Source organism: Chaetodon auriga, chromosome 15 (genome assembly GCF_051107435.1).
Source record: "Chaetodon auriga isolate fChaAug3 chromosome 15, fChaAug3.hap1, whole genome shotgun sequence".
NCBI lineage: Eukaryota > Metazoa > Chordata > Actinopteri > Chaetodontiformes > Chaetodontidae > Chaetodon > Chaetodon auriga.
In genome coordinates, this window is record NC_135088.1 from 9,813,834 (window position 1) to 9,840,000 (window position 26,167).

At 43.3% G+C, this 26,167-nt stretch overlaps 1 protein-coding gene across 3 annotated transcripts in view; it reads left to right on the forward strand.

Annotated features, from left to right (window-relative positions):
- Positions 1 to 1,480: 1,480 nt before the first annotated feature.
- LOC143332814 (transcription factor COE1) overlaps positions 1,481 to 26,167 on the forward strand; it is an 83,240-nt gene continuing 58,553 nt past the window's right edge. The window contains exons 1-6 of one of the 3 annotated variants that reach the window (XM_076750616.1): positions 1,481 to 2,156; positions 2,908 to 3,064; positions 3,818 to 3,881; positions 5,142 to 5,197; positions 12,600 to 12,673; positions 17,471 to 17,539. In XM_076750616.1, coding sequence (XP_076606731.1) covers positions 2,026 to 2,156; positions 2,908 to 3,064; positions 3,818 to 3,881; positions 5,142 to 5,197; positions 12,600 to 12,673; positions 17,471 to 17,539 — 551 coding nt within the window. In that variant the 5' untranslated portion in view covers positions 1,481 to 2,025. The remainder of the gene's footprint in view (positions 2,157 to 2,907; positions 3,065 to 3,817; positions 3,882 to 5,141; positions 5,198 to 12,599; positions 12,674 to 17,470; positions 17,540 to 26,167) is intronic. The other 2 variants (XM_076750618.1, XM_076750617.1) reach the window with 2 other exon arrangements.

Consider the following 26,167-nt stretch of genomic DNA (forward strand, 5'->3'; position numbering starts at 1 on the left):
TATTTATTTGTTTTTAAGCAAAAACGGATACACGTGCTCCGATCGATCCTGACACCGGAGCCTCTTTAACACTCCTCCACTCGCACATGTCTCCTCCTATATGAGCTGATCCGCCACCGTCTCCACCTCCTTCTATAAGCAGGAAACTGGAGCATAAAAGACTCTTATTCTCCATAATCAAGGTCAAGAGCGTTTTTCAATAACCTTTGGGAATTAAACCCTGGAACTGCGCCAGTTCGCCCTGCCAATCATTCCACAGGCAGCTGAATAATACAGAAGTTGTTGACCTTTTGCACCTCGGCGGATCAATACGCTGTAGCTTTATTTTATTAAAAGAGTTCGCGGAATTATCTATTAATATTTGTATTTGGTTTGGATTCCCTCTCGGCGGTGTGATAAATTGTTTGAAATAACAGATGGTGCTAGAGGGAGCGACAAAGCGGGGAAATCTGGTAGCAATTATCCTCAATTATGCTCATTGTTATTTTGAGCTAATTATTGTTATTGTCACTTTTGTTTGCGAGTCTTGCGGCGCTAGCCTGCAATAAGCAGGCCTACGGAGGACAATGGGGCGCAGGGATATGTTGTGGAAATGAAATATGGCTTTTATAATTGAGCCTTACCCCGTTGCTCTAAATAAAACTTAGATCTAAATGCACATGCTGTGGTTTCATATCAGATTTACCAAATGTCTGCAGCTAAAATGAGTCTAATAGATTGTTTGATACGCGTTTGTTTTTCACTTCTTTAAATTACAGCGTTTTTTGCGCCGTTAAAAGCCTCACTGTGCGGCGCTGCAACCGAGAATTAATTTGGTGAATTTAATAGAGGTTTCTTGCTGTGAGAAAACTTTTTGTGAATAAAAAAAAAAAATAAGCAAATCATATTTTTATGCTTTGTCTTAAAGTTTCAATCAAATGCTGCAAAATTCAAAAGTGTCTTTTTATGTTTCTGGAATTAATATTTCCATAATAAAAGCAGATGTTTGAGGTAATTAAGTCGTGATTGTCCCGCAGCCCAGAAAGGTCCACCCTGCTCAAGCGCCCTTTGAGCAACTTCTTCCAGCATCATGCAGCCGAGGAACTTTCCTTTTTCAACTATTAATCTCCACATTTACAGAGAGGAGATGTTTCTTAAAAATCCCCTTTAACAGGAGCAGAGATAGAGGGACAAGCCCACCCACCCGGGCCGGCTAGGGGAGGACAGGCGGACAGAGAAGCGGAGCTGCGGCCGCTCCATGGCGCGGACGCGACTCCACTCTCGCCTTTGTTTGGGGGCGTCTTCTCTCCTCCCGTCCTGTCCCCTCCCCTCTTCTCCTCCGGTCCCCTCCCCTCTTTCCCTTCTCATCCTAACTCCCTCGCTCTCCCCCGGGGCGGGAGAAGCCCGTGTTTGGTTCTCAGAGAGAGAGAGAGAGAGAGAGAGAGAGGGAGAGGGAGAGGGAGAGAGAGTCTTTTGGGAAGAGTCACACGGCGTTTTCCTCAGAGAGGGAGCGGAGTGGCGAGAGCTCGGGAGTGATCCGCAGGAAGCAGCGCTGCTCTGGACACCACAGACCCCAACACGCCCCGGACCACTGGGCTGGGGGACGAGAAGAGAAAGCGAAGAGCGAAAAGAGGAAGAGAGAAGAGTCAGATGATGATGACATCTGATCTGGGTGATAGTTGATCTCTCTTTTCTGACTGCCAGCCTGAACTGTGGATCTCCAAGCGCACCGGGACTGACTTTTCCCACCTTTCCGCACTGCCCACTTCCAGGCGTCCTTCTGGCGATTTAAATCTGTGTTTTAAGTGTGTGGACATTGTGGATCGTACTATTCCGATATGGTTTCCCCCCTGTTTTAGCACGCATTCCTCAGGACAAGAATTATTCGCTCGATTTCCAGCGAAGCGCACGCAGCTGCCGCAGCAAAGAGCGCACCCACGTTGCTCCTCTTGAAGAGTGAAGGATCCACAGGAGAACAAGTGCACGGCTCAGGCGGGGAGACACCGAGGAACACAAGGACCCGCACCGGGCCGCGGAGGTTTGTTAATGTTTGGGATCCAGGAGAGCATCCAGAGAAGCGGCAGCAGCCTGAAGGAGGAGCCGCTGGGAGGCATGAACGCCGTCCGGAGCTGGATGCAGGGGGGCGGCGTGCTGGATGCCAACACGGCCGCCCAAAGGTGAGCTCTGCTCCGGTGGAGGAGACACGCTACCACACTCCTCCATTTACCCAAACACGGGGAAAACGTGATTTTTTTCTTCTGTCAGGACCCTGCGAAAGCCTGTGCGAGACACGAGGCTGTGTTGATGAGGAGAAGCAGAAGGATCTGCTGTCCGGACGAGTAAATTTGGATTAAACTGTTGCTAGAATAATTAAGATTTTTATGCAGGATCTCAGATTCTAAAACACTCTGAAAGCGCTGTATAATTTTAAGACAACGCACTGAACAGTTGATGGCAACATGTGTTTTACGCACATGCAGCGTGCGCCTTCTGTCCACAGCGAGGTTTAATGAACATGAAGCCAAAGGGACAAATTAATAAATTAGTCCTAACCCCGGGCTTTAAAATAGAGTGAAAAAATCTGTTCAGTATTCCTCGTTTCTAAACATACTCATGGTTGTTTTTAAGGGGAAAAAAATTCTCCACTTGGCCCCCAGAGTCAGAGGTGGAGAAATCATGACCTCCAGTCACAGATTATCATGACAAGAGCAGCTTCCAACATAAACACATTTGATTATATTTCCAGAAAATCATGGGATTGTGATTTCATCTTCATAAAATAGTCTCTTCTAGATAAACAATCAAATCAAGAAAAAATATATGCACAGGCTGGATTTCCTCCCTGCTTTTAGCTTCTCTTTACTTGCTTTAACTAAGTCAAACTTTATCGCCTCTAACACCGACTCCTCCGCGCCTGTGTGTCCGCAGTGGAGTGGGTCTGGCCCGGGCTCACTTTGAGAAGCAGCCGCCCTCCAACCTGCGCAAGTCCAACTTCTTCCACTTCGTCCTGGCTCTGTACGACCGGCAGGGTCAGCCGGTGGAGATCGAGAGGACCAACTTCGTGGACTTCATTGAGAAAGAGAAGGTGGGCGCACAAAGTCACGATCTGATCATTTCTAGATTTAATAAGATGAGAGATAGTTTGAAATTTTGATTTCCTGAAGGCCTCAGCATATTATTCCATTGTGGTGTCTGACGTTAGTGATGTCAATGATTAATGTCACATTTTAAAGATTTTCAGAAACGCATTCATCAAATATTTCCTGCCTATATTATTATTATCATCATTATTATTGTTGTTATTATTAGTATTATGCATAGCCTTTTAGATATAATTTGACATAGATGAAACTCAATATAAACACACATTGTCACCCAAAAACTTCCTTCGATCCATTTGCGCATTTGAAAAATAAGAAAACCACTCTGGACGTTTAAATTGTTTTAATTTACAGCTCGATTCAACACAACCACTTGTTCTATATAAACAGCGGCGGGGCGACCGGTTTCCTCATCAATTATGACACCGATTAAATTAGATGAAATGCAGTGGGAGAATTTAGTGCTGGATTTATTTGCCCCCCAAAACATAAGCGATAATTACAGAGGAATTAAAAAGCCACAATAACACCGTGATTACACATGGCGAAATTACAGGGCTGCCCTGCTTTAATGTGTCCGCTGTGGGCATAAATCACACGTTTATTTAACCGGTGTGAAGAATTCAATAACTTTGGATCTGATCTCTGCAGGCCTGCACGTGCGGAGAGGTGCATCTTTAAAATCTGTGCCCCCCAAAATTTCAATAAACAGTTGAGCGTTTGTTTTGTGTGTTAAGGAGACGAGTGGAGAGAAGACCAATAACGGGATTCATTACCGGCTGCAGCTTCTTTACAGCAACGGTGAGTGAGGAGCCTGACACACACATGCACACACACACACACATGCACACTCAACACTTATTAACAATGAAATTGACTAAATCAGCTTGATTGCTTGTTGTCTCCTGCAGTAATATGAGCACGCTCAGTAAGCAGCAGATATTTTTTTATTTTTTTTTTAGATTTAATGTGGAAATATATGAAGCAGAAGGTCAACAGGCTGCCAGACGGTGTTCATGTCCCAGAAACTGCAGTGTAGTGTTTCACAATTGTGTAATTTGAGCGATTTCTGGATAAATGTCACTATTTGGGAGCAGCTGTGGCGGGCGGTTTACTCCAGCTTCATGGCTTCATCACTGTCACTGTCCCTAAATTAGTTTGTCCACTCTGAAGTGGGCTGTTTGACAGTTGGAGCTGCAGTCTGCTGGTTGCATGTTGTGGTGGCTGTGGATTGTGGTGTTCAGGCCTATCAGCTCAGTCTCCAGCTGGGAGCGAAATAACATAAACTGGGAGAAAAAATCACAGGTCCCCTGAGGTAAAGACATGTGGGCGTAAGAGTGACAATTTGTGGAGAGCAATTATTGATTTTAATATAATTTTAATATGGAAATGATGGACACGCCAAGGCATTTATCAGTGATATTGACTGTAAGGCATGGATATTTAACATCAATGTGAACCATTAATGGGCGTCTAATGTTTGAATCACAGTTTTCTGTAACAGTATGAAGGGTGTCAGGATAGAGGATGTCAGGTGTTGTTCATATTGCAAAGCCCTTTTAGGCAAATCTGCAAATGTGTGTAAATAAAACTGCTTTGATTCAGGCTCAGTATAACAGTAAAAAAAAAAAACCACACAGATGCTGAGGAAAATTTATTTTCACACACTCATCCTTAATGGCTTTTGACCCCTGAAAATAAAGCTGTGTCAGACTGCATGTGTGAGCAGTTCAGCCAAAGAATGATTATTCGCTTTCTGATAGCTTTGCTTGACTCATTTTTTTAGGCACAAAGAGATAATAAAAAAAAAAAAAAAAAATTAAAAGCTTTCACAAGAAAAAAATGTATTCAATTTTGCATATCAGAAAATATGTTTTTAATCCTCTTGTGGCCCTTCAAATTTGGCAGAGCTCCCTGTTGTGGAAGGCAGGGGGAATTAATTATCACTTTTTTGTGTTTGCTTAATTTGACACATTTTCTAATGAGGTTTTCTATGTTGTTCTGCTTGTCAAAAATCTTTGGGAAATTTATGATTTTCTCTTTTCTTCGGACTCCCAACAGGCATCAGAACAGAGCAGGACTTTTATGTTCGACTCATAGACTCCATGACTAAACAGGTAAACAGACACACACACACATCCACACACACTTGCACACACACATACACACACACTCTCTCACAGAGGTCTATCACCTCTCCTGTTACTTCTCTGACAATGAGCTGCTCCACTGATCCGCCGCCCTCCTTTAGCTGCATGTACTTGCACACACAAAAACACTTGTTTGTGTGTGTGTGTGTGTGTGTGTATGTGTGTGTATGTGGGTGGGTGTTTCCACTCTGTGCTCCCACCCACACACACCGCATGTCTCTAGGCGTTTTTGCCTGCACCTCTCTCGCTGTGATTAGAGCGAGGAGGCAGCGAGCGGGTGTTGAGGAACAGGGGCGTAATTCTTCTGCTCACAGTAGGAAGTGGAAAGATATAACAGCACCTTTGGGATTTGGTAGCACGGATTTTCTGATCAGATCCAATTTTTCTGTTAATGTTTGTGTTTTTGTTTATATGTAGCTTTATGAGAGGGAGATAGAGAGAGGCAGGGCGAACAACAGATAGAAGACAGACAGACACTTTTAGTGTTTGTGCTCAATGTTCCTCAGGTAAACAGTTAGAATGAAGGCTGATGTTTTTGTTTTTGCACAAGAAACAGAGAGTTTTCTATCTGGTGTAATGCAGTGTGTGTGTGTGTGTGTGAGTGTGTGTGAGTGTGTGTGAGTGTGGCATGGTATGAGGAGCCAGAAGCCGTGCTATGCGCTGAATACTTGCTAATGTGACTCCAGGCTCTGATAGAGTCTCACATTGCTGCTTCCACACTGCATCACATACTGTGTGTGTGTGTGTGTGTGTGTGTGTGTGTGTGTGTGTGTGTGTGTGGTTGTGTGTGTGTGAGTGGGTGTGTGTGTCTGGCAGGCCGAAGGGACCACACTGTTCACTAATAACAGTGTTTAGCTTGAGCTTGGTGGGGTGACAGCCAGCCACAGACACACACATACACACACTCAGCCGGCCATTGCAGTGAAAGTCCAGAGTATAAACCTCCCAAACGCACACACACACACACACACACACACACACACACACACACACACACAAGCACAAATACATTTTCATTCTTGCCATTGTCTGAAAAATTAAACGGCTGATTTATTTATTTATTTGGCCCAGATAACGAGATTTAGATTTCAAAAAGGAAAAGTACTTTTTCCTTCTTACTCAACATGCTGATGCAGGCAGGTGTGTGTTGCACCTGTTGACATCTGCCTGTGTGTGCGCTGGTCTGTGCATGTGTGTGTGTGTGTGAAGTCTGTGCGTGGTAGTGAGGCATTTATATGTGAGTGACAGGGAGAGATGAACAAATGGGAGACAGTGCAGGTATTTAGTTCTTTATGTATATGTACAGGCGTGTAGGCAATGGAACAATAAAGCATGCTCAGCTGTGTGCGTGTGTGTGTGTGTGTGTGTGTGTGTGATTCCCAGTTGTAGAGGAATGGAACAGTAACAGGTGGTTAAACCAAAACAGCCATGTGGTTGGCTTAGTTGGTGATGTCATGGCCACCCCCCCACCCCCCAACACACACACACACACACACACACACACACACACACACACACACACACACACACACACACACACACACACACAAACGCACACAGTCCCACCAATATTACTTAAAGACACACTGTGATCTAAAACAAAAACACAAGAATCTTCCACAGTTACTAAATTGATTGACAGGACTTCTAATAAAAAGCCAACAACTCAACTATTAATGTTTTAAGATGCAGTTAAAGATTTCTTTTGGCCTGAAACTGGCATGTAGAATGCTGAGGTGAAACTGGAACATCATTTTCTGATCCAGAAGTAAGAAAACCGAATATTCAAAAGCCCTCTAACAAACCGCATTTCCCACAATGCCAAGTCTTTCAAGGGTTTAACGACACCAGCTTGTCACAACGAGGCCAGTCAAGAGGTGTGGATACCATACTGGACTAGTCTGTACTTGGTTGCATAGCGTAGCTTTTTGTCTTTTTAAAATAAAATCCCTTGAACGTGGCGAGAGGTGGAGGTAAGGAAAAGGAAGGATGAGGGTGAAACAGTTTAGGCGACGTAGAACACACTCTCTGCTGCTCTGGATCACCCACATGGGTCATGATGCATTCAGATGCTAATAGCAAAGTGTTGAATGTCCTACTTTGTCTTTGAACATGGATAATGAACCACAGGAACACGTTTCACCTTTTCATAAAGACCAATCAATGAAAGAAACCCTTAATGAGAGTCGCAGAGGCTAGTGGAACAGCCGCGTGTCTGGAAGTGATGGCAGGACTTTGACGCTCCATATTTCAGATTATGGTCACTTCAGTACTGTGCTAAATTCTTGTTTTGTGTTGAGCATCAAACTTAAAGACTGTACACATATAGATTCATTTTATATGGTTCAAAATTACAGATGGGACCTTTCAAGTGCAGACTTTCAGCTTTGGATGTCAAGCATGAAAATGCCTGTTGTTATCTGTTGTGTTGTGTATATTATTACTGGGTTCTGCTCTGTCGGGCTCATATAATTGATTCTATTTATTTCACAGTTCTGACTGTGATGCTTCTGCCAGGAAAGTAACGTCTGGCACCTAAAGCTGGCACTTACTTCTGTCATTCTGCTATTTCTGTATGTCTACCATTTTTTTTTGTGTGTGTGTGTGCTGCAAAGGCCAGCAGTGATTGTGTTAAATGGAGGAGGAGAGCGCCTCCTGTAGTCTGCAGGAGCAGAAGCGCCGCTTTGTTACCACTCTGTCCCGGAGAATAAAGCGTCTGTCATCCCGGCCACGTCGGATCACTTGCTCGCAAGTCGACCTGACACTAACGCAGGAGGAAGTGTGTTCCCCTGCTTAACGGCTCCTTGTTTACACGCCGAGCATGTCACGCTACTTCAAAGGCGGAGGATAGAGCGGCTGAGATGCTGCATGAAAGGCCTGGTGAGGCGGAGAGAGGGAGGAGACAGAGGAGGAAAGAGCAGATGAAAGACAAGAGCAGAGCAGGCGAGGTGACAGTGTGCTGAAGAAGCTGAGACAAATGGGGGCCGGGATGGAAAAAAGAAATTACACACTCACACAACAGCCTGTCGGAGACGGAGGAGAAAATATTATTTTCAAATTATCCTTTGTGTTATCAATTTTATTCCTGACTGGAACTCCGGATGTCTCAGATTGCCGAGCAGGGCAGACCAAGCGATATTAGAAACTTTAGACCTCAGTTTAGTGCAGCTTCTTCTGTGACTGGCAACTTTTTATGATCCACAGTTTTTAAGGCATCATGACGCAGTAAAAGGAACTTCCATTCACGTCCAGACAGGGTCAAAACAGGATTAGATTAGATTTTGATGCGTGTCTGGCACAGAGGGAGATGAGTCGACGTTCAGCAAAGCAAGGAAAGCAAATCATCTACTGCACGTCTGCAAAAGCTTTCCTAGTTTATCACTTATCTGCATAGAAAATTATATGTTGGTCAAATGAAGTTTGGCCTTGTTAGCGCCGTGTTGGTGGAAACCTGACCTGGAAACCTGAAACCTGATGATCACTCTAGAGTTCTGCAGGATTTTGCAGCATAAGGATGTTTTTGCTTACGTTTTTGCTGAATTTTCACTTTCCACTGTTCTGATTGAACTCTTGTGGTGTGCACACATCTGTCCTCTATTCTGCTGAAGCTCTGGTCAACTGGGATAGAGGAAATATGGGTATTGAGTGTGTCATCGAACCATGAATTCCTCTATATTTTCATTTCAATCAATGTCTGATGGAGAAGCGATAGATTCAAGGAACTTTCAAAAAACATGTAAAACATGCGCTATATAGGGATTTAATGACCTCTTCTGTGATTTTGGAGGCGAGCTCGGTTCCATCAGACCTAATTCTGTTCATGAAGATAAATGCGTTCACCTGGCCCGAGGTGTGACGCTTTCCTTGTGTGTGAGCGAGAGAGAGAGAACAAAAGAGCAAAAGTGCAAAAAAGAGCGAAGATGCGAGAGGTTGAGATGACACTGATGCATGTTTGTCCAGGGTAGGAAACAAGTTCAGGGGAAGTTGCCTGGCCCACTCTTTTCCCATGGCACAATGAGCAGATCTAATCATAGACAGAACTATGGCTTATAAAGTACATTTCCTCTTCTGTCTGTTCTGTCTTTTCCTACGGTTCCCACACTCAGATTTGCTTTCATTAAGCCGTAATCGAAGGAAAATATTACAGTCGATGGCGAGGGATTAGAGAAACAGTTTCAAATGTTGTGGCTGTTGGATCAACCTCAATGGTTTGTTAACAGGAGCTGCTATGCTTTGACCGCGGCCAGTTGAAATGTTTTCAGTATGGATCCCTGTTTGTTTTGCTCTCTGGAGAAATGACTTTGCTTTGCTTTTGGCTAAAGTTGCACACCAGCCTCCACTCTGCCATCATGTCATCCTCTGCAGCATCCTTCATGGAGCAGGCTCTTTTGCAAATGTTAGCGCTAGCTCTGGCTACTTGCAGCTGCACTTTCTTTGTTTCATATTACACAACTCACGCCTGCGCTGACCGGGCATGAACAGCGCTGCAGTCCTGGACCACCAGGAGCCCTTCAGGATCCAGATTCATGTGTCGATAAATTCTCTGCTGAGGTTTTTCAACTGGAATATGTGCGCATGCATGGAAAATTATAACTGACAGGGGCCCTGGGCCCTGAAACAAATGGTGGCTCCAATTCCAGAAAACACAGAGGGTCCTGGAGACAACTGGCTATTAGTATGAAATGCTTTAGGCTATAACAATATTGTAATGGGGCCCTCAGACTGCACAGCCCCTGTCACTGCTTTCCATTAATGCCCCAAAGCTCCAAGCTGGATTCTGAGGACCATGTAAAGCTGTAGTTTCAACAAATGAGAAGCTCAGTCTACAGCCTTGGCTCATGCTGGGGCCCCATATTGAGCAGGCTTGCCCTGGGGCCCCTTATGGGACACCCAAAGCTCACACGCAGGCAAGATTTGAAAATATTAGTCTCAGAAAGGCCTCTCTGTTGTATTGCCCTCTAAATCTTGACGCAACCTGATTACCCATTAATTCTTTGAGCCCATTTTTTACAAATGTCAAACTTCAATGCAAAGAAATATTGAGTCTTGCCGTTGATTAAATCAGCATCAGAAATACTTACTCTGCTTTTAAAAAAGCCTTGGTGACCTTTGTTGAACAAAAAGACAAATCAATGATTCAATGAGTTTTGAGTTTTGGATGCAAGTTTTCTGTTTGACACTGTGAATATTTATTGTCAGTGTTACATTTGAAGAAGTTATGTTTTCAGGCTTCCACACATGGTGCATTTTTGTGCATGTTTAGAGCCGTTCACTCAGCTAAATGACCTTCATTTACAAACTCAAACTACCGTTGGTGGCAGCAGGTAGACTGAACCCCGGCTGAAGACTATTAGAGAGGACAGTGAAACTTCTTCACCGTTCTTGGAGAAAAGTGAGCTTGTCACTCGGTGAGACTTGCTGGAGTTTGGAGCGACAGATCAAACAGATTGGAATAGACCAAAGACAGACAGGGCGTGTGTATTGATTGATAGATAGCTTAGCAGTGTGTGACGTGTGCTTTATTCTAAGCTTCCTCGCCAGAACCTGGAATACTGTATAATGACAGCAGGGAAAGCTTCAGCTCAGGAGCAGGAACTGTGGCCACTTTGCACTGTGAACATACAACTTTATTCTTTGCAACTTCAGATTCACCTGATCAGCATGTGAGCAGATGAGATGTGGTTGTTATTTTTTTTTTATTTGATTTGCTAAAACAAGGCGTGTGAACAAGATGTGTGTGTGTGTGGGGGGGGGGGTGACAGACGCCCAGTGCAGAGACAATAGGTGTGAGTGTGTGTATGTCAAGTAGAGGTGTCACTGCTGAACTACGTGTTCTTTGAGGTGAAGTGGGATCTAACCTGTTACCCCAATAACACTCTGCTAGTGTTGCTGCCATAAGCTGAGGGAGGAAAATAAATACACACACAATATAACATAACACCACAGCTACAGTGTTTCTCCCACTTTGACATCGCCATCACTGCGTTTTCTCACTGCACACTGCTGCGAAATACAGTCGTCTCCTCTCACCAGTTTTGGTAGATGTAGAGTGCAGTGGTCTGAAAACATGCAAATGACGTTTTTTTATGCATCCATGCACTGATGCAGACAGTGACTTGCATCTATCGGAGGGTCTGATTGGCAGAGCTTTGTTCTCTCTGACAACCTGCTTATGTCCAGTCTGAGTTTAGAAAATGATGATTTGAAGTTACAAGTAATTTCTGAATTTAAAGGATAAGACTGGGAATATCCTGTATTTTTCTCACTGTCAACAGATTCCACGAAAAGATCAAAACCAGCAATGAACTGATCATACAACCCTGATTCCATAAAAAGTTGGGATGCTGTGTAATAAAAAGAGAATTCAGTCGTTTGCAAAGGAAATGCGTTTAAAAACCACGGTTTTATGAAGAATTCCAGAGCCCAGTATCCTTCATACAATCATGTGTTCACAAAGTGATGAACCTCGCTCCATCCTCGCTTGTGAACACTGAGCCTTTCCAGGATGCCCCCTTCATACCCATCATGATACTCTCACCTGTTACCACTGAACCTGTTTACCTGTGGAATGATCCAAACAGGTGTTTTTGGAGCTTTCCACATCTTTCCCAGTCTATTGTTGCCCCTGTCCCAACTTGTTTGAAACATGTTGCTGCATCAAATTCACAATAAGCAGTTATTTACAAAAATCAATGAAGCTGATGAGATCAAACAGTAAATATATTGTCTTTCTACTGTTTCCAGTTTTCAGACAAAAACAAAATGCCACATTCAGAATCGGGGTTGTACTAACGTGTATTGTCTGCGTGTCTGTATACAGATTGTTGTATGTACCACACCACATGCACAATGGTCTTGTGCCATAGATACTCACTTAGAGCACCCAAAAAGTCCCAACAAAAAACTATATATATTACTATATATATAACAAAACTATATATTTTAATATTAATTACCAATTTTCAGACACATCTTCACAGGAGTATGCTGGCATATAATACAATTGTGACTCTATAAAAATAAAAACAGTCTTATCCTTGAATTATTTTCTGAATTAAAGAACATTATCACAGCAACACAATATTCTGTTATTTTTCTCCTATTTATAAGACTTGCTGTTAACACTGTTAATGCCTTTAAATAACAAAAACATCAAGGCAATTCTACTTCTATGACTATGGGTGATTTTGAGCCAATAGCACGACGCAGACATCCTAAATCAAATCACTAAAATACCTCTTCTGCTATAAAGACGCATCCCATCAAGAATGGAGAGGACTAATCGCTGGATTTGAGCTCAGTCTTTGTTCCGTTTTGCTGTCTGTAAGCTAACAATGTGTTTTCTATTTCTCTCCATCTCTCGTCGCAGGCGATTGTTTATGAAGGCCAAGACAAGAACCCAGAGATGTGCAGAGTGCTGCTGACACATGAGATCATGTGCAGGTGAGAATGGCTGCATCAAATCTATTTCTTCCTCCCTGATCTTCCTCCTCTCCTCTTCATCTTCAAACAGTCCTTCCAGCTTTGACTTTTCCTTCCTCCCGCTCTCCTCTCCTCTCCTGCAACATACTTTGTTAGTCTGGAGAGAGTTCCCACCAATCACCTCTCTGTACTCAATACATTTCTTATTTTGTCACCCTCATTAACCCCCCCACACATACGCACCCAGACGGGTACATACGCATACACATGAAGCCATATCTGTTGAGGAAGATGAGTTTTAGCTATCAGAGTCGTCGCTTTAATTATAATCTTGAGATGAATTTCTTTGGAAGTAGGTTGGGAGGAAAGAGTTCTATTTATAGAGGCATTTTACCAACCTATCCTATACAATAGAAAATGTGTGTGTGGATGCATGCGTGGTGTCTGTGTGTGTGTGTGTGTGTGTGTGTGTGTGTGTGTGTGTGTGTGTGTGTGATGCCTGGTTAATTAGGACACAGAGAAACTCATTAGTCAATCTGAACCCTCCTGTTGTTTCATGGCTAACAAATGGGCCTTCCTCCACAATTTGACTATAAAATATAGGCATGTCTTGCACACACACACACACACACACACACACACACACACACACACACACGCACAAACACACAAAGAAGTATGCACATGCACGCCCGCTTGTGCGCATCACAGTTATAAAAATTCAAATTTAGCACATGAATTAAGTTGTTCTTATTCCCTGACCTTGTCACTGAACAACTTTAACTGTAACAATATAAATTGGGGTTCATCTATATGCACAAGCATGGATTTTAGCTGTGAAATCAGGCACACTAATATTTTATTCTATAGCTCACTGAATAATCCTCAGGCAGTTCAGCTGCACAGGTTTATGGAAAACCCATTGAAATTCTGATATGATTTACAAGGAATTTAGAAATAAATTGTATTTGGCAACAGATTTTATGGTAAGTTACTGTTGTTCATCATGTGGGGAATGCATTATAGACATAAATAAGCTGTTTTGCGTAGCATGTACAGCATATGTGAACTTGTACCGTAGAAAGGCCTCCAATATTCATTTCCCCAGGAGCGGTGCAGAAAGTATGACTTCTGCATCGAGTGTAAACACTCACTTGTCTGCAACAGCGGCTGAGGTCAAAGTTACGGCTGTTGCCTCATGTTCTCACATGCTGATTCTGCAGCGGGGGCCTCACACACAACACACAACGTGAAACGCACACACAAAGAGCTCAGGGCGTCCATTAATCAGTGTGGCTCATTGTCATGGCGGTGCTATTAGCCATATGCTCCCAGCCAATCTGCCTCCGCACAAACCTGCGTTGCAAACCTGGTTGGAGCTCTGGCACCGACACATGAATGGTTTTACTCCAGAATTGATGATAGAGGCGACTGCGCTGTTTATATCATGGGTTTAGTACAAATGTTGGTCTAAATGAATCTCTCCGTATTGAACAGTTGTCCCCTTAAGTAGCTTTAAGGTTAAAAAAATATCTTCTTCCACACCAAATATAGCCAAATATTCAAACAGAAGTGTCCACGATGTAGATGTTCATTATAGTCTATATTGTGTGCATTATTGTAGAGATTTGGTGTCATTGTAGATAATTCAGCCTGACATATTATTTGGTTGCTTTGGAAACTTTTAGCTCTCTAATAGCGTTTTACATAAAGTTCTGTGAGTTTGAACAATGCACGTCTGCACACGTTTGTAATGACTGGCCAGCAGCAGTTTAAGGGCTTCAAAAATGGAGATGAGAAGCAAATATGTCATTAATGGTAATTGTTTTGTGGAAATAACGACTACTTTCACACTGACGTGGTGGATATCTCATTAGAGAATGATACTCAGAGATAATTAAATAAAGACCTAAGGTGGTATTTTCAATGACACGACAACAAAGAAAACACAAATTATGAACAAGGTCCAATGATCAGATAATCTGCATCTTAGTTAACTTCAGGCCTGCAACTAGCGATTCTTTACATTACCAGTTAACCTCTCTGTTATCGTTATGATTAATTGATCGACTGAGGGGTTTACAAAATGTCAGAAAACTGTCCTTGATTAATGATGTAAGTGACTAATTAATAATCAAAACTGATTAATTAATGTTTCAGTTGGCTTCACCAAAGCTAATGTAGATATTTATTACTTTCGTTTTCACATAAAGAACAGGTGAAAATGGCATCTCCGAAACGTGCTGTTGAGGCTGTATTGTTTAAAAGTGTGTGTGCACTTTGTGTGTGTGTGCGTGTGTGTGCGTGTGTGTGTGTGTGTGGTGGGAGGAGGGGAGATGAAGGGGGGGCAGCAGATGATTAGATCACCAGGATCCAGAGCAGTAAGTGCTACATTACCCCCATCCCACCCCTCGTTTCCCCCCCCACTACCCCTCCATTTATAACATCTTCCACTCCTCATCCTCTACTGTCCTGCCTTAATCTCCCCTCCTCATCTACCTCCCCCCTCCTCACCCACACCCACCCTTCCCTCCCTCCTCATGCATACAGCTCTCTTCTTTCCCCGTGCACCCCACTTTCCTGTTCCCTTATCACCCGTTCCCCCAGCCTGTAACCTCTCACTGGTGCTCCGCTGTTCTCCGAACTGGGCCGCGAAGTGACCCAGTTGACAGAGCAGCGGAGAGGAGGTGACAGCCGGAGCAGAGAGGGAGGCAGAGCCGCAGAGAGCAGAGACAATGTGTAAGGTGTAACGTATCAGCCTCTTTCTTTCCACCTCTGCCATCTGTGACGGTGGGAAACCTGAGACGTCTCCCCTTCCTCTTCTTCCCACCCTCTTGTTTTAGCTTTCCCTCCCACGCTCACCCTTTCACTCGTCCCCCCTGGCTTCATCCTGCCACTCCTGCTTACATCTTTATTCATAATTGATGCACACAAGAAAGCTTTGACAGACTCGTTGTACATGTGTGAATTTTGGTGTGCGTGCCAGTTTTTTTTTTTTGTCTTACTTTACTCTGTGTGTGTCTGTGTGTGTGTGTGTATCCCACCCACTCCTATTCAGAGCCTCAGGCCTCTTCAGTCTTCTCCACCCTCCACCTCACCTGTTCATCAGTACAATTAGGATGGAGTAGAAGCTGTCGGCATGTACAGCAAATGTTCTCTCAAAATTAGATTCTGTGTTGATTTTGTGATTTTTGAGTGTTTACGGGTTCAAAACTACAGAGTGTGTCGCTCCAGAGCTGAAAGAAGAACTCACATTTTCCAGGAGATTGTCTTGTTGGTCGTCTTATCCACAACACAATGAGAACATCGACATCAAAATGTCTATTATTGTCTCTGCTTTTATTTAGGACAGTTTTCACAGGCTGTGTACAACTCCTCCGGACAAATAAACAGATGCTCATGCATTAAATCTGTGTAGTGCTCCTACTATAACATGAAGTGCCTTTGTTTCATTCATTGGTGAGACGTGTTGGACTTATCTTTGCGCTGATTTAGCTAAAGTGAATGACCTGAATGATTTGTGCCTCCTACTCTGCTTAAAAACTGAAAGATTTGCTGGACCGAGAGCTTAACAACAGTGAATATGTCACCAACTTAGAGCAAGTTTCACAACGGAGCTGGATGTCAGACACAAGCTGGAGACACAGGGATGTTTTAGTGTTTGCGAAGAAGAAAAAAAACGTCATGACACTGTTTGTCTGTGCCTTCTAAAACTGTTGCAAGGCACAGCCGAAAAAGAAATCCATTTTATGATAAGACAGTCCTTTAGAGAAACATTATAGTTTGGGTTGAAATAACTTCTTTTTTAAGGTTCGGTGACCTTTGCTGTCACAGTTATAATAATAAACATGTGCTGAAGGTTTGGGAACAACGCTGGTCATGCTTAAAAGAAACCAGCGTTGTATCCCATCTGACCACCCCGATCTCGTCCCTGTGTGACTCTGCGGCTCGATAGTAACATCACCTTGCCTCCGCCTTTGCTCTGGTTGCTTCACCTTTATGCTGGCAGGTGTGAAAGAAGCAGCTGGATGTGTGTCCGTTCACACCTTCCCCAGGCTAAGCATCGTAGTTAGCAGCAACAAGCAATGCAGTGCAGTGCAGCAGGAACTGGTCATGAAACTGGAAAAGATCCACACTAATAATAATAAGAATATTAATAATAATGAGGTTTCTCTCCGTCAACTTCACACAATGCCTTGCCTGAATTCCTCCTCACTCACAGAACTTGTAGTGCACAGTCTGAAAATTTGATTTTTCTTTCTCCCTGCCATTGTCCTGCCTGCTGTGTTCTTGGCGCAAAGCCACCATTTATACTTTGCCACATGGATAATTGCAATCAGACGCAAAACAAGGGCAAATTGCACTCAGCTGCAAAATCTTATGTGCGTGTTTGCGCTCTAATATCCTTAGCTCAGTATCCTTGGTGAATCAGGCCTTAAGATGAGGCAGATAGCGGTTCCAAGTGATGCGCAATTCATGGAGCCATCAGTGGCTGCGATCCATTTTTTGTGAATTCACCCCTCAGTTAATGTCTTTTAGATCCTGCTTTACGCTTACTTTCCATGTCACAGAAGTCTTTTTTTTATCCGTGCTGTCAGTGTAAACCTGCTTGGCACAGCAGACTTTTCCTGTTGGCCTGCTTCAGACAGATTTAATCAGTTTCTATGAATTTGGTGTTAAGTTCTCCACATCAGCACAGACAAAGCACATAATGTGCTACAACGCTCCTATTTAAGCATCTTAAATTTGAACTCCCATGTAATGCACTGTACGCTCCCTGTGACTGACTTCTTCTTCTGCTGTCTTCTATTCTCTTAGTCGGTGCTGTGACAAGAAGAGCTGCGGGAACCGTAATGAGACACCCTCAGACCCTGTTATCATCGACAGGTACTGTCTCTCACTCTCTGTTATTCCCCCTCTCTCACACACACTCACACACTGGATGAGGGACGGCGTTGACCTGTTTGAATGGCGGCGTGTGACGCAGTGTTTGTGTGTTTAGACGATCTGCTGTCACTCCTGAAATAGATGCTCCTCAGACAGAATCGACAGCTTCTGACGGAAGACGGAGCAAAATCTTTGAGCCTGAATCTGTGCATTTATGAGTCAAACAGCAGGACTCCTCGGTGGTGATGAAGGGCTGAAAGTTGCAGGGATTAAAGGTGCACACGCACCTTTCATTTACATTTGCATATGTGCGCTTGAGTGATGCAGTCACTGACCTGTGCAGAGGGGGCATAAATGCACATTAGCTGCTCGGTTACTACCTCATATCTGGAAGATTGTGGCACACACACACACACACACACACACACACACACACACATTTACACACTCATGCACATCTTCAGACTTGAGTGAACACACAGCGCTCAGATGAGTGTGTGTCTCCTCTACATAATGCAAAATACAGGGCTGTTTACTAGCCGAAGCTGTCTGTCGTTTTTCCTGCCACTTTTTTCCCCCTACCTGTCTGTCTGTCTGTCTGTCTGTCTGTCTGTTTCTCTCTCTCTGTCTGTCTGTCGAGGTGGAGGACTGAAGTTATCCCTCCCTTACCCCCCCTTCCTCCCTCCCTCTCTGTCTCTCCTGCAGCAGCACAGAAAAATGGGTCATGAGCAAAGAAAAAAGTGACAGAGAAAAACTGAAATGAGATCCAACCTCATTTTAATCTGATTTCTTCTTGGCAGTCGTTTTAACCCTCTGTGAGCAGGTTTTTCTGCGTGCTTGTCTGCATGTGTTTGGAGTGAAAGAGTGCTGATTCTCGTCACTTTCACCACATTATCAGAGAAACCAGTGATGCTTTTTTGTTGTTGTAACCAGCAGAAGATATAAGACACTGACAACTCATGCCACAAAATATAGTACATATCATACAGTGTGAGCAAGTATGTAAAAAAATCATTATTATGTGGAAATTTAGATAGATAGAATATAGTCACATCACTTTGGGCCGAAAACAGTGAAGACATCATCGCTCTATCTCCAACCTTTTCTTCACTACGTCATCATCATGTCTGGTATTTTTAAGGTGTAACTGTCATGGCTATCAGTGCTTTTCATGGTTATTACCATGAGTAAAGACCTTTTTCTGACTTCTTCCAAACGCTGTTTAACAAACTCAAATTACATTTTCATCAAGATATAGAAGTCCTTCATCAGTTTCTGATTCTTGGCATTTTGGAAGTACAAGGTTTCAACCCCAAAGCAATTATTTAGGACCGTTTTGACAGTTGAGACAGCCTTCCATGCAGAAGTATTATTGTTTTGTCTTCTACCAAAGACCACAAAGGAAATAAATGTTTTATATATCGTAACATTTTCTTCTCGGGTCAAATATGCATGAATTGGTGTTTCGTGCATTTTAGTTTTTTTTTTTTTTTTTAATCAAATCAAGTCAAATCAAATCATATCAAATCAACTCTTAGCAAGACAAGTATCACAGTAGTTCTAGTCTGTTCTCAATGTGTATTTATATGTATTTGAATATTTTTAACTCAGTCTTAACCCAAAGTATTAACCAGTCTGACCCCACGGAAATAAATTCCTATTTTTGTCATGTATGATGATACGTAAACAGGAGTTTAGCCAAATACCTGAACTGCCACTTTCAGCTTTAAGGATTCTGCTCCCCTTTCTCTCTCTCACTCCTCCCCCACTTCGTTTTTGTCTCGGGAAGTCTTATGAAGTGGATAAACACTGTGTCTCAAAGTGAGCTTTGATGGATCCTTGTGCAAAAAATCTCAGTGTGTGTGTGTGTGTGTGTGTGTGTGTGTGTGTGTGTGTGTGTGTGTGCGCGTGTGTGTGCGTGTGTGTGTGTGTGTGTGTGTGTGTGCCCTATGTAAGACACAAAGTGCAAAAGGCTTCATGATGGACAGCTACACATTATTGTGTCATTTAGGTGTATGTGAGTGTGTGTGTGTGTGTGTGTGTGTGTGTGTGTGTGTGTGTGCGTGCACAGGACATTATAGTATCTTTACACCACATTCTTCTTTTTTGTCGGCTATCTCAGACATCTCAGCTTACACCCCATTATATATTCGCCTGGAAGGTATGTGTGCATGTGTGAATGTGCATGTGTGGATATGTGTGTGTACATGTGTGCATGTGTGAATGTGCATGTGTGGATATGTGTGTGTACATGCGCGTGTGTGTGTGTGTGGGTGGTTGTCTGTGGCTGTGACTTGGGTTGGGCCACTGAAAGAATAGACGGTATATTAGACACAAAGTGACAAAATAATAGATATACAATGATAATGTGTTGTGTAGTGTGTGTTACATTGATGATTGCGTGTGTGTCTGTGTGTGTGAGTGTGTGTGTGTGTGTGTGTTATATGGCTGGAGGAGAGGAGCAGAGTGAATTGTGGGAGATGTCAGGGAACTTGGTCAGGATGGAATGTCAAGGTTACCGTGGATACCGTGGGATACTTCCTGTCCCCCCCCCCGACATTGCAGAGGTTCGCAGCCTCTCAGTTTAACATCTGGAACTCTGCTGTCCGACCCAAACATGTGTAGAGAGAGAGAGAAAGTCAAAATAAGAGCTCGGAGTGAGTCACTGCTTGTAAAAGGGCAAATATTTCTAAGTCCAACTGAAATCACATGAGGTCATAACTTTTTACAGTCAAAATAATGTTTTTAAGCTTCTTGTTAAAGGTGGAATAAGCGAATCTGGACAAAGATTGTTGATATTTGAACTCAGCAGCCAAACAATACACACCTCCCCTCAGCCCTCCTTCAGGAGCTACGGCCCCCAAAATCATGGACACACATTGCTATGGCAACACGAACAACTGGGCTAGCTGACCAAGGGAGAAATATGGCAGAATCCAGAGCGTCTGCTGCCCCAGGGTAAGTTAGCCTCCATAAGTAACATCACACAGGTGACGCTGTGTAATTCCAAGAGAAAGAATGCGAGGTCTGCTGTAGCAAGCACAATATTTCTATACTAAAATGGCAAGGTAATAACCTCTGAGTGTGTTTACGTGCGTTGCTGTCATGGTGTAACTCTGCTCCTCTTGGGTGAAGACATGGAAGAGGGAGAGGTCGCACTGCAAATGGTTCCCTTGTTGCTCATTGGCTGGAAGGGTGTTGTGTAGCTTGGTCCAAGCTTCCCACGTCCAGAGCCAGGACTGTGTACCAATACCAGATTTTTCCAGCGCGCACAGAGCGGACAGCTAGAGGACTGTGAGGAGTTGTTCGCTGAATTTGATCCAAAGTGTATTGGATTAGAATCTCTGACTGGACCTTTAATACCAGTAACGCTGACCTGAGAGCATCAGCTCGGTGAACAGAAACGGTTTGCTCTGCGTCACGCTGCCCTGTGTTTATTCATGAGGTGCTTTGATGGTGCAGAGGAGAAGTTCTTCTCGCCAAACTCATGACTCCCATTTGGCTGTTTTTTGCACCTGGGCTGAGTCATATGGGATCTAGGACAGAGTGTACACCTTCACACATCATCCCGCTGAAGGTCCTCACAAGCAGGTGAAAAGAAGTGGCCCCCATGACACAGTCGATACTCTCTCCAGACCAATAGTGAGAGGGACCACAGCCCAGTACGCTCCAGTAAAACCACTTCAGGCTTTGCCCTTCCCACCAGCATGTCTTCTCAAAATGCTATTTTATCGTGACTTTATTTAAAAAGTAATGCTCCCAGTGTTTATCATGCTTTGACGGATTCAAACACTGCTTTTTTGGTGAGTACAAGCAGGTGAAAGAAATGGAGAAAAGACTGTTTGCATGTGATTGACAGCTCATTGCATGGTGTCAGTGAGGATATCAGTCCTTCTGTGCACATGTGTGTGACTGACAGCTAACTCACATTGCCATTCTGTGTGTGTGTGTGTGTGTGTGTGTGTGTGTGTGTGTGTGTGTGGCCCTGTTAATCCATGTTGTAGCGCAGTGAGTGTCCCGCTGCCTCTCAGGGTTAATATAGGGTTAACGACATGCAACGATATCCTATCATACGCCTGCTTGACTCCTAAAGAGCCACATCCACTCCCCTCCTCATGTGTGTGAGGTTTGTGTGTGTGTGGCTGCCATTCAGTTTCTCCTCCTTGTATCTCCTACTGTCTTTTCTGGATCACTCCTCATCTCCTCTTTCTCCGTTTCTTTCATCCACACTTCCACTTCGCCTCTTCCTCATCTCTCTCTTTCCTCCTCTTTTCTTGCCCTTGGTCCACCTCACACTCCCTCACCCCCCTGTTTCTCCTCCCTCCCTCTTTCTCTTTTTCCTTCTTTGACTCCGTTTTACACTCTCTGTGGCCCTCAGGGGTTACCTACCTCACTGCTCAGTTCGCTGCCTGTTTATACTTATACGATTGGCTTAATAGGCTCAGGCTGTGTGTGTGTGTGTGTGTGTGTGTGTGTGTGTGTGTGTGTGTGTGTGTGTGTGTGTGTGGTTTTAGGCGGTTATAGTCTCAGGCAGTGTGTACTCAGGGCTTAGATCAGTGTCACGACTTGAGGAAGGTTGTTTGAGAGTGTGTGATATTGTGTGTGTGTGTGTGTGTGTAGGGGGGTTATGGGTACCAGTGTGTGTCCTCTCAAAGTCTAAAGGGGCCCACATAAGCCCGAGGGGTTTAAGGGGTTCCCTGCGTGTGTGTGTGTGTGTGTGTGTGTGTGTGTGTGTGTGTGTGTGTGTGTGTGTGTGTGTGTGTCTGTAATCTATAGGGTTAAGAGGGGTCACATCTTGAGGAAGAGATGATGGGAAGGAGAGGAAGGAAGAAGGGATGGAGAAAGGATAGAAGAAGGTGAACATGATAAGAGAGCATTTACAGGGAGTAAAAGGAAGAAAGGAGGACGGTGAGGAGAGAGGGAGGGAGGGAGGAGGCTTGTCTAGGCAGACAGAGGAGAGAAAGGAGGTGAGGAGGAGCGAAGCAGGGTTTGTTTCAGGGGATAAGAGCTTCAGTCTGGGGAGTCCTGTCAATCAAAGAGCGCTGGGTGGGGGAGGAAGGGGCGCTGTCAATCAGCTGGGAGAAGAGGGGGAGGAGGAGGGGGGAGGAGATGACGAAAGGCAATGAAGGGAGCGAGGGGGATCTTCTAAACGATCTCTTCATCTTCTCCGCCTTTGTCTTCCTCACTCTCTCTCTCTCTTTCTCTCTCTCTCTCTCTCTTGTCCTAGTTACCAAAATATCTCTGCCAACCTGGTATGTCACTGTTCGCTCAACTGTCACTGTCTGACACACACACACACACACACACACACACACACACACACACACATATCTAAAATAGGGAGTGAGATAATATGCCTTCTCCTCTCTTGACCCGTCCTCGTCTCTCTTTTGCTTCTTCGCCCTCCTTTCTATCAGAGCTGCTCATTCTCTCAAATTTAAGTTTGAACACTGTCAGGCACAGTGTTACCAAAGCATTTGGTATAAGTTTTACAATTAAAATATGATAATTCAGTATTTAAGAAAAAAGGGTTAGTACATCGCTAACACTACATTACACTTAGGTCTACTTTGACTCTATTTCCTAATCCAGACAAATACGTAGCCATAAGTAAGTCAGTAAAGCTTTAATTAAATAGCACTTTTCTTTGTTTGCACACAAAAAGGTAAAAAAAAAATAATAATAAAATGGTATAAAGAAGTGACACATGCTCCACCAGACTAATTTACTATACTACATAGTACGAAAAAAATCACATAATTACAAACAAATCATTAAAAAAGTAAAGCAAAATACAAGAATATATCCAGCATGCTGATATGAGCCATACAGTACAGTAGTGGTTTGGTGTGAAAGTGTGAAATTATTGTTATTTGAGTTTTATTTTGGTAAAGGATTTTGTGTTTGTGTGTCTTTGCAGTAAAGCAGGAAGTGTTTCCTGTGTCCACCACTGTCACTGGCCAGGTTGTGGTCACCCAGAGTGTATTTAGCTCATATAGATAATCTGCCACTTGCTATTGTCTGTAATTTACTTTGAGTTTTTGTGTTACATATCCAGAAGTTCATGTACTTCTTCTTCAGCAATGCTAGCAAAATGGCTCAGATTTTATTTTTAAAACAATATTAATACTTTGTTAATAACCAATTACCTGCGAATCTGATACTTTGTGTTTAGTACTTATTAGCAAATGTTAGCATGCTAACATGCTACGCTAAGACAATGAAAACATTAAATTATACCTTAACGTCACCATATTAGCGTAGCTGAGCATGTTAGCATGCTAATGTTAGCATATAGCTCAAAGCACCGCTGTGTCTTAGTGTTTATACTATTCCTCCGAGTTCTGGTTTGTCAAGAAGTCCCACATTTCATGACCATATAATACATTTTATATCAGAATGAATACTTTTAGCTAAGTTAAGGCTGGTTGGTATAGTGCGTTGAATTAAAGACGCAATTACTTCTCTCTCTCTGGTGCTGCAGTATCACTTCCTGTGTTGAAGGTCAGCAGTTGCTTGGAGATGAGGACTATTGGGAATTATTCATACCATCGACTTAATGTCAGTGTGTGTGTGTGTGTGTGTGTGTGTGTGTGTGTGTGGGTGTGGGTGAGAGACAGAGACAGAAAGAGAGAGAGAGAGAGAGAGAGGAGTATGTTTTATTCATTTCTCTCATTTAGTCTCTCAGTCTGCACCTGTCTCAGCATTTAGAAGCTCGGCATTCACATTACTTGCTGATTTAGTTTAACTGCCCGCTTTAATGGACACGCACACGCACACACACACACACATACAATGCATGCACACCACTTTCCGTCGACTGTCTAAACTCACTGTACCCGGCTCGCTCAGAGTCGGAGCTGGAGGTTGTGTTGATAATATTGGGAACAATGGTGCTTTTTTTTCTTTTTTTTAGTGTTTCTCTTTTTCTCTTCGCTTCTATTTATCTTAATTTTCTCTTTTTCCTTTTTCTGACTGTTTGTCTCAGTGTATTAGAAGAAGTATTTGTCTTTAATTCTCTCTTCCTTTCCATCTCCCAGTAACTTTAAGGCTGCAGGCAGAAGATAGATCATAGAAATTTGTTTGTTTGTTTGTTTTTGGGGGGGTTTTTTGGTCATTTTTGGTGGAGAAGGAGCTCAGGATAGAAAAAGTTATTCATCCTCCTCAGCTTCCCTTTTCTTCATCCATCTTGCTGTGTTAGGGGAACTGTGAGTATTAGAAAGAAAACTGAACTGCCATGGGCTATGACTGGAGTGGAGTCCACGCAGATGTGTAATATGTGCCTCCACCCCCCACCACCACCACCCTCTTCCTCTTTCTGTCCTCCCCCTTTCCTCCTCTTTCACCTCCCTCATCCTCCCTTTCCTCCCTGAGGCAGGGATCACGTTACCCCAAAAGCTACAAACACAGACATGATGGCCTCACACACTCACTCACACACACACATTTTCCCATCTGTTCCTGTCGAAGCTGTTATGATGCCTCGTTTACTCTAAGAGGCTGCCTGTTGTCAAAAACTACAATTACTTTTATGCACTGTGTGAGTGGTTCAATGGGTCTGTGTTGAGAATAACTGAAAGTACACAACATTTAGGATGACACTTGACTCGCATTGACTTTCATTATGTCACATGCAAACATTGCGACTAAATGACCCAATAACAGCTCTTAGGAGTTCAAGTATATATCTATCATTTAGAACCAGTCACCAGTAAAATGTCTTTTTAATGGATTACCATGAAATTTGGCACAAGCATTCATGTCTCCAAAGGATGAATTATAATGAGTTACGGCGTCACAAGGGATAAATTTAAATACTTTCTGGTACCTGCAAAAAATGACCAGCAGTTAAAATGTTCAGCCTGATTGTAATTTGTGTTCAGAGCTTATTAGCAAATGTTTGCATGCTAACACGCCAAAATCTAAGACAGCGACCATATATGGGTGTAGGCTAGTCTTTACCTTCATTTAACAACATGTTACATTTATCTATTTTTTTTTTCTTTAACTGTCTTTAAGCATTAATGTTTTATGTCTGACGCAGTTCATAGCATAGTTAGCCTGATTCACACCTTCAGTGTGACGTGTCTTCATGTATTCTTCCTGTCAATGTCTAGTTGCAGTAACGGTTGAGAGGAGCAGTTAACTTGATGTTCATCGTGTCCATTCACTGCGTCTTTCTCATCTGTGTTTGTCACATTTTTTTTTTTTTTTTTCGATGTTTCTTGGGCCTGGTACAAGACAATGGCTTGACCATTCATAATCCTGCCTACAAATCTCTGATTGGTTCAGCTGTTCTTTCAACCAGGGGAAACAGCAATCAATGAGAACCAGACCAATTTGAATCGCTGAAAAAGTCAGATATGCAGGCAGTGATTCAGAGGTCTGGAACCAGGCTATGGCACAGTTCTCCGGGGATTTATAGACCTGACACAGTGTATCGGAAATCATTTCAAGCCACGAGCTTTACACTTTACTGGATATTGTATCATGGAGGGAAAAAATCAAGCCTGAGTGTCAGCAGTGTGGAAGAGGAGACATGATTTTATGCTAAGTCTACATCAATCATTTCCATTCAGTTAACTGACTAATTATGTGAAGGACTAATTAACCTACTGAGTGACTTAT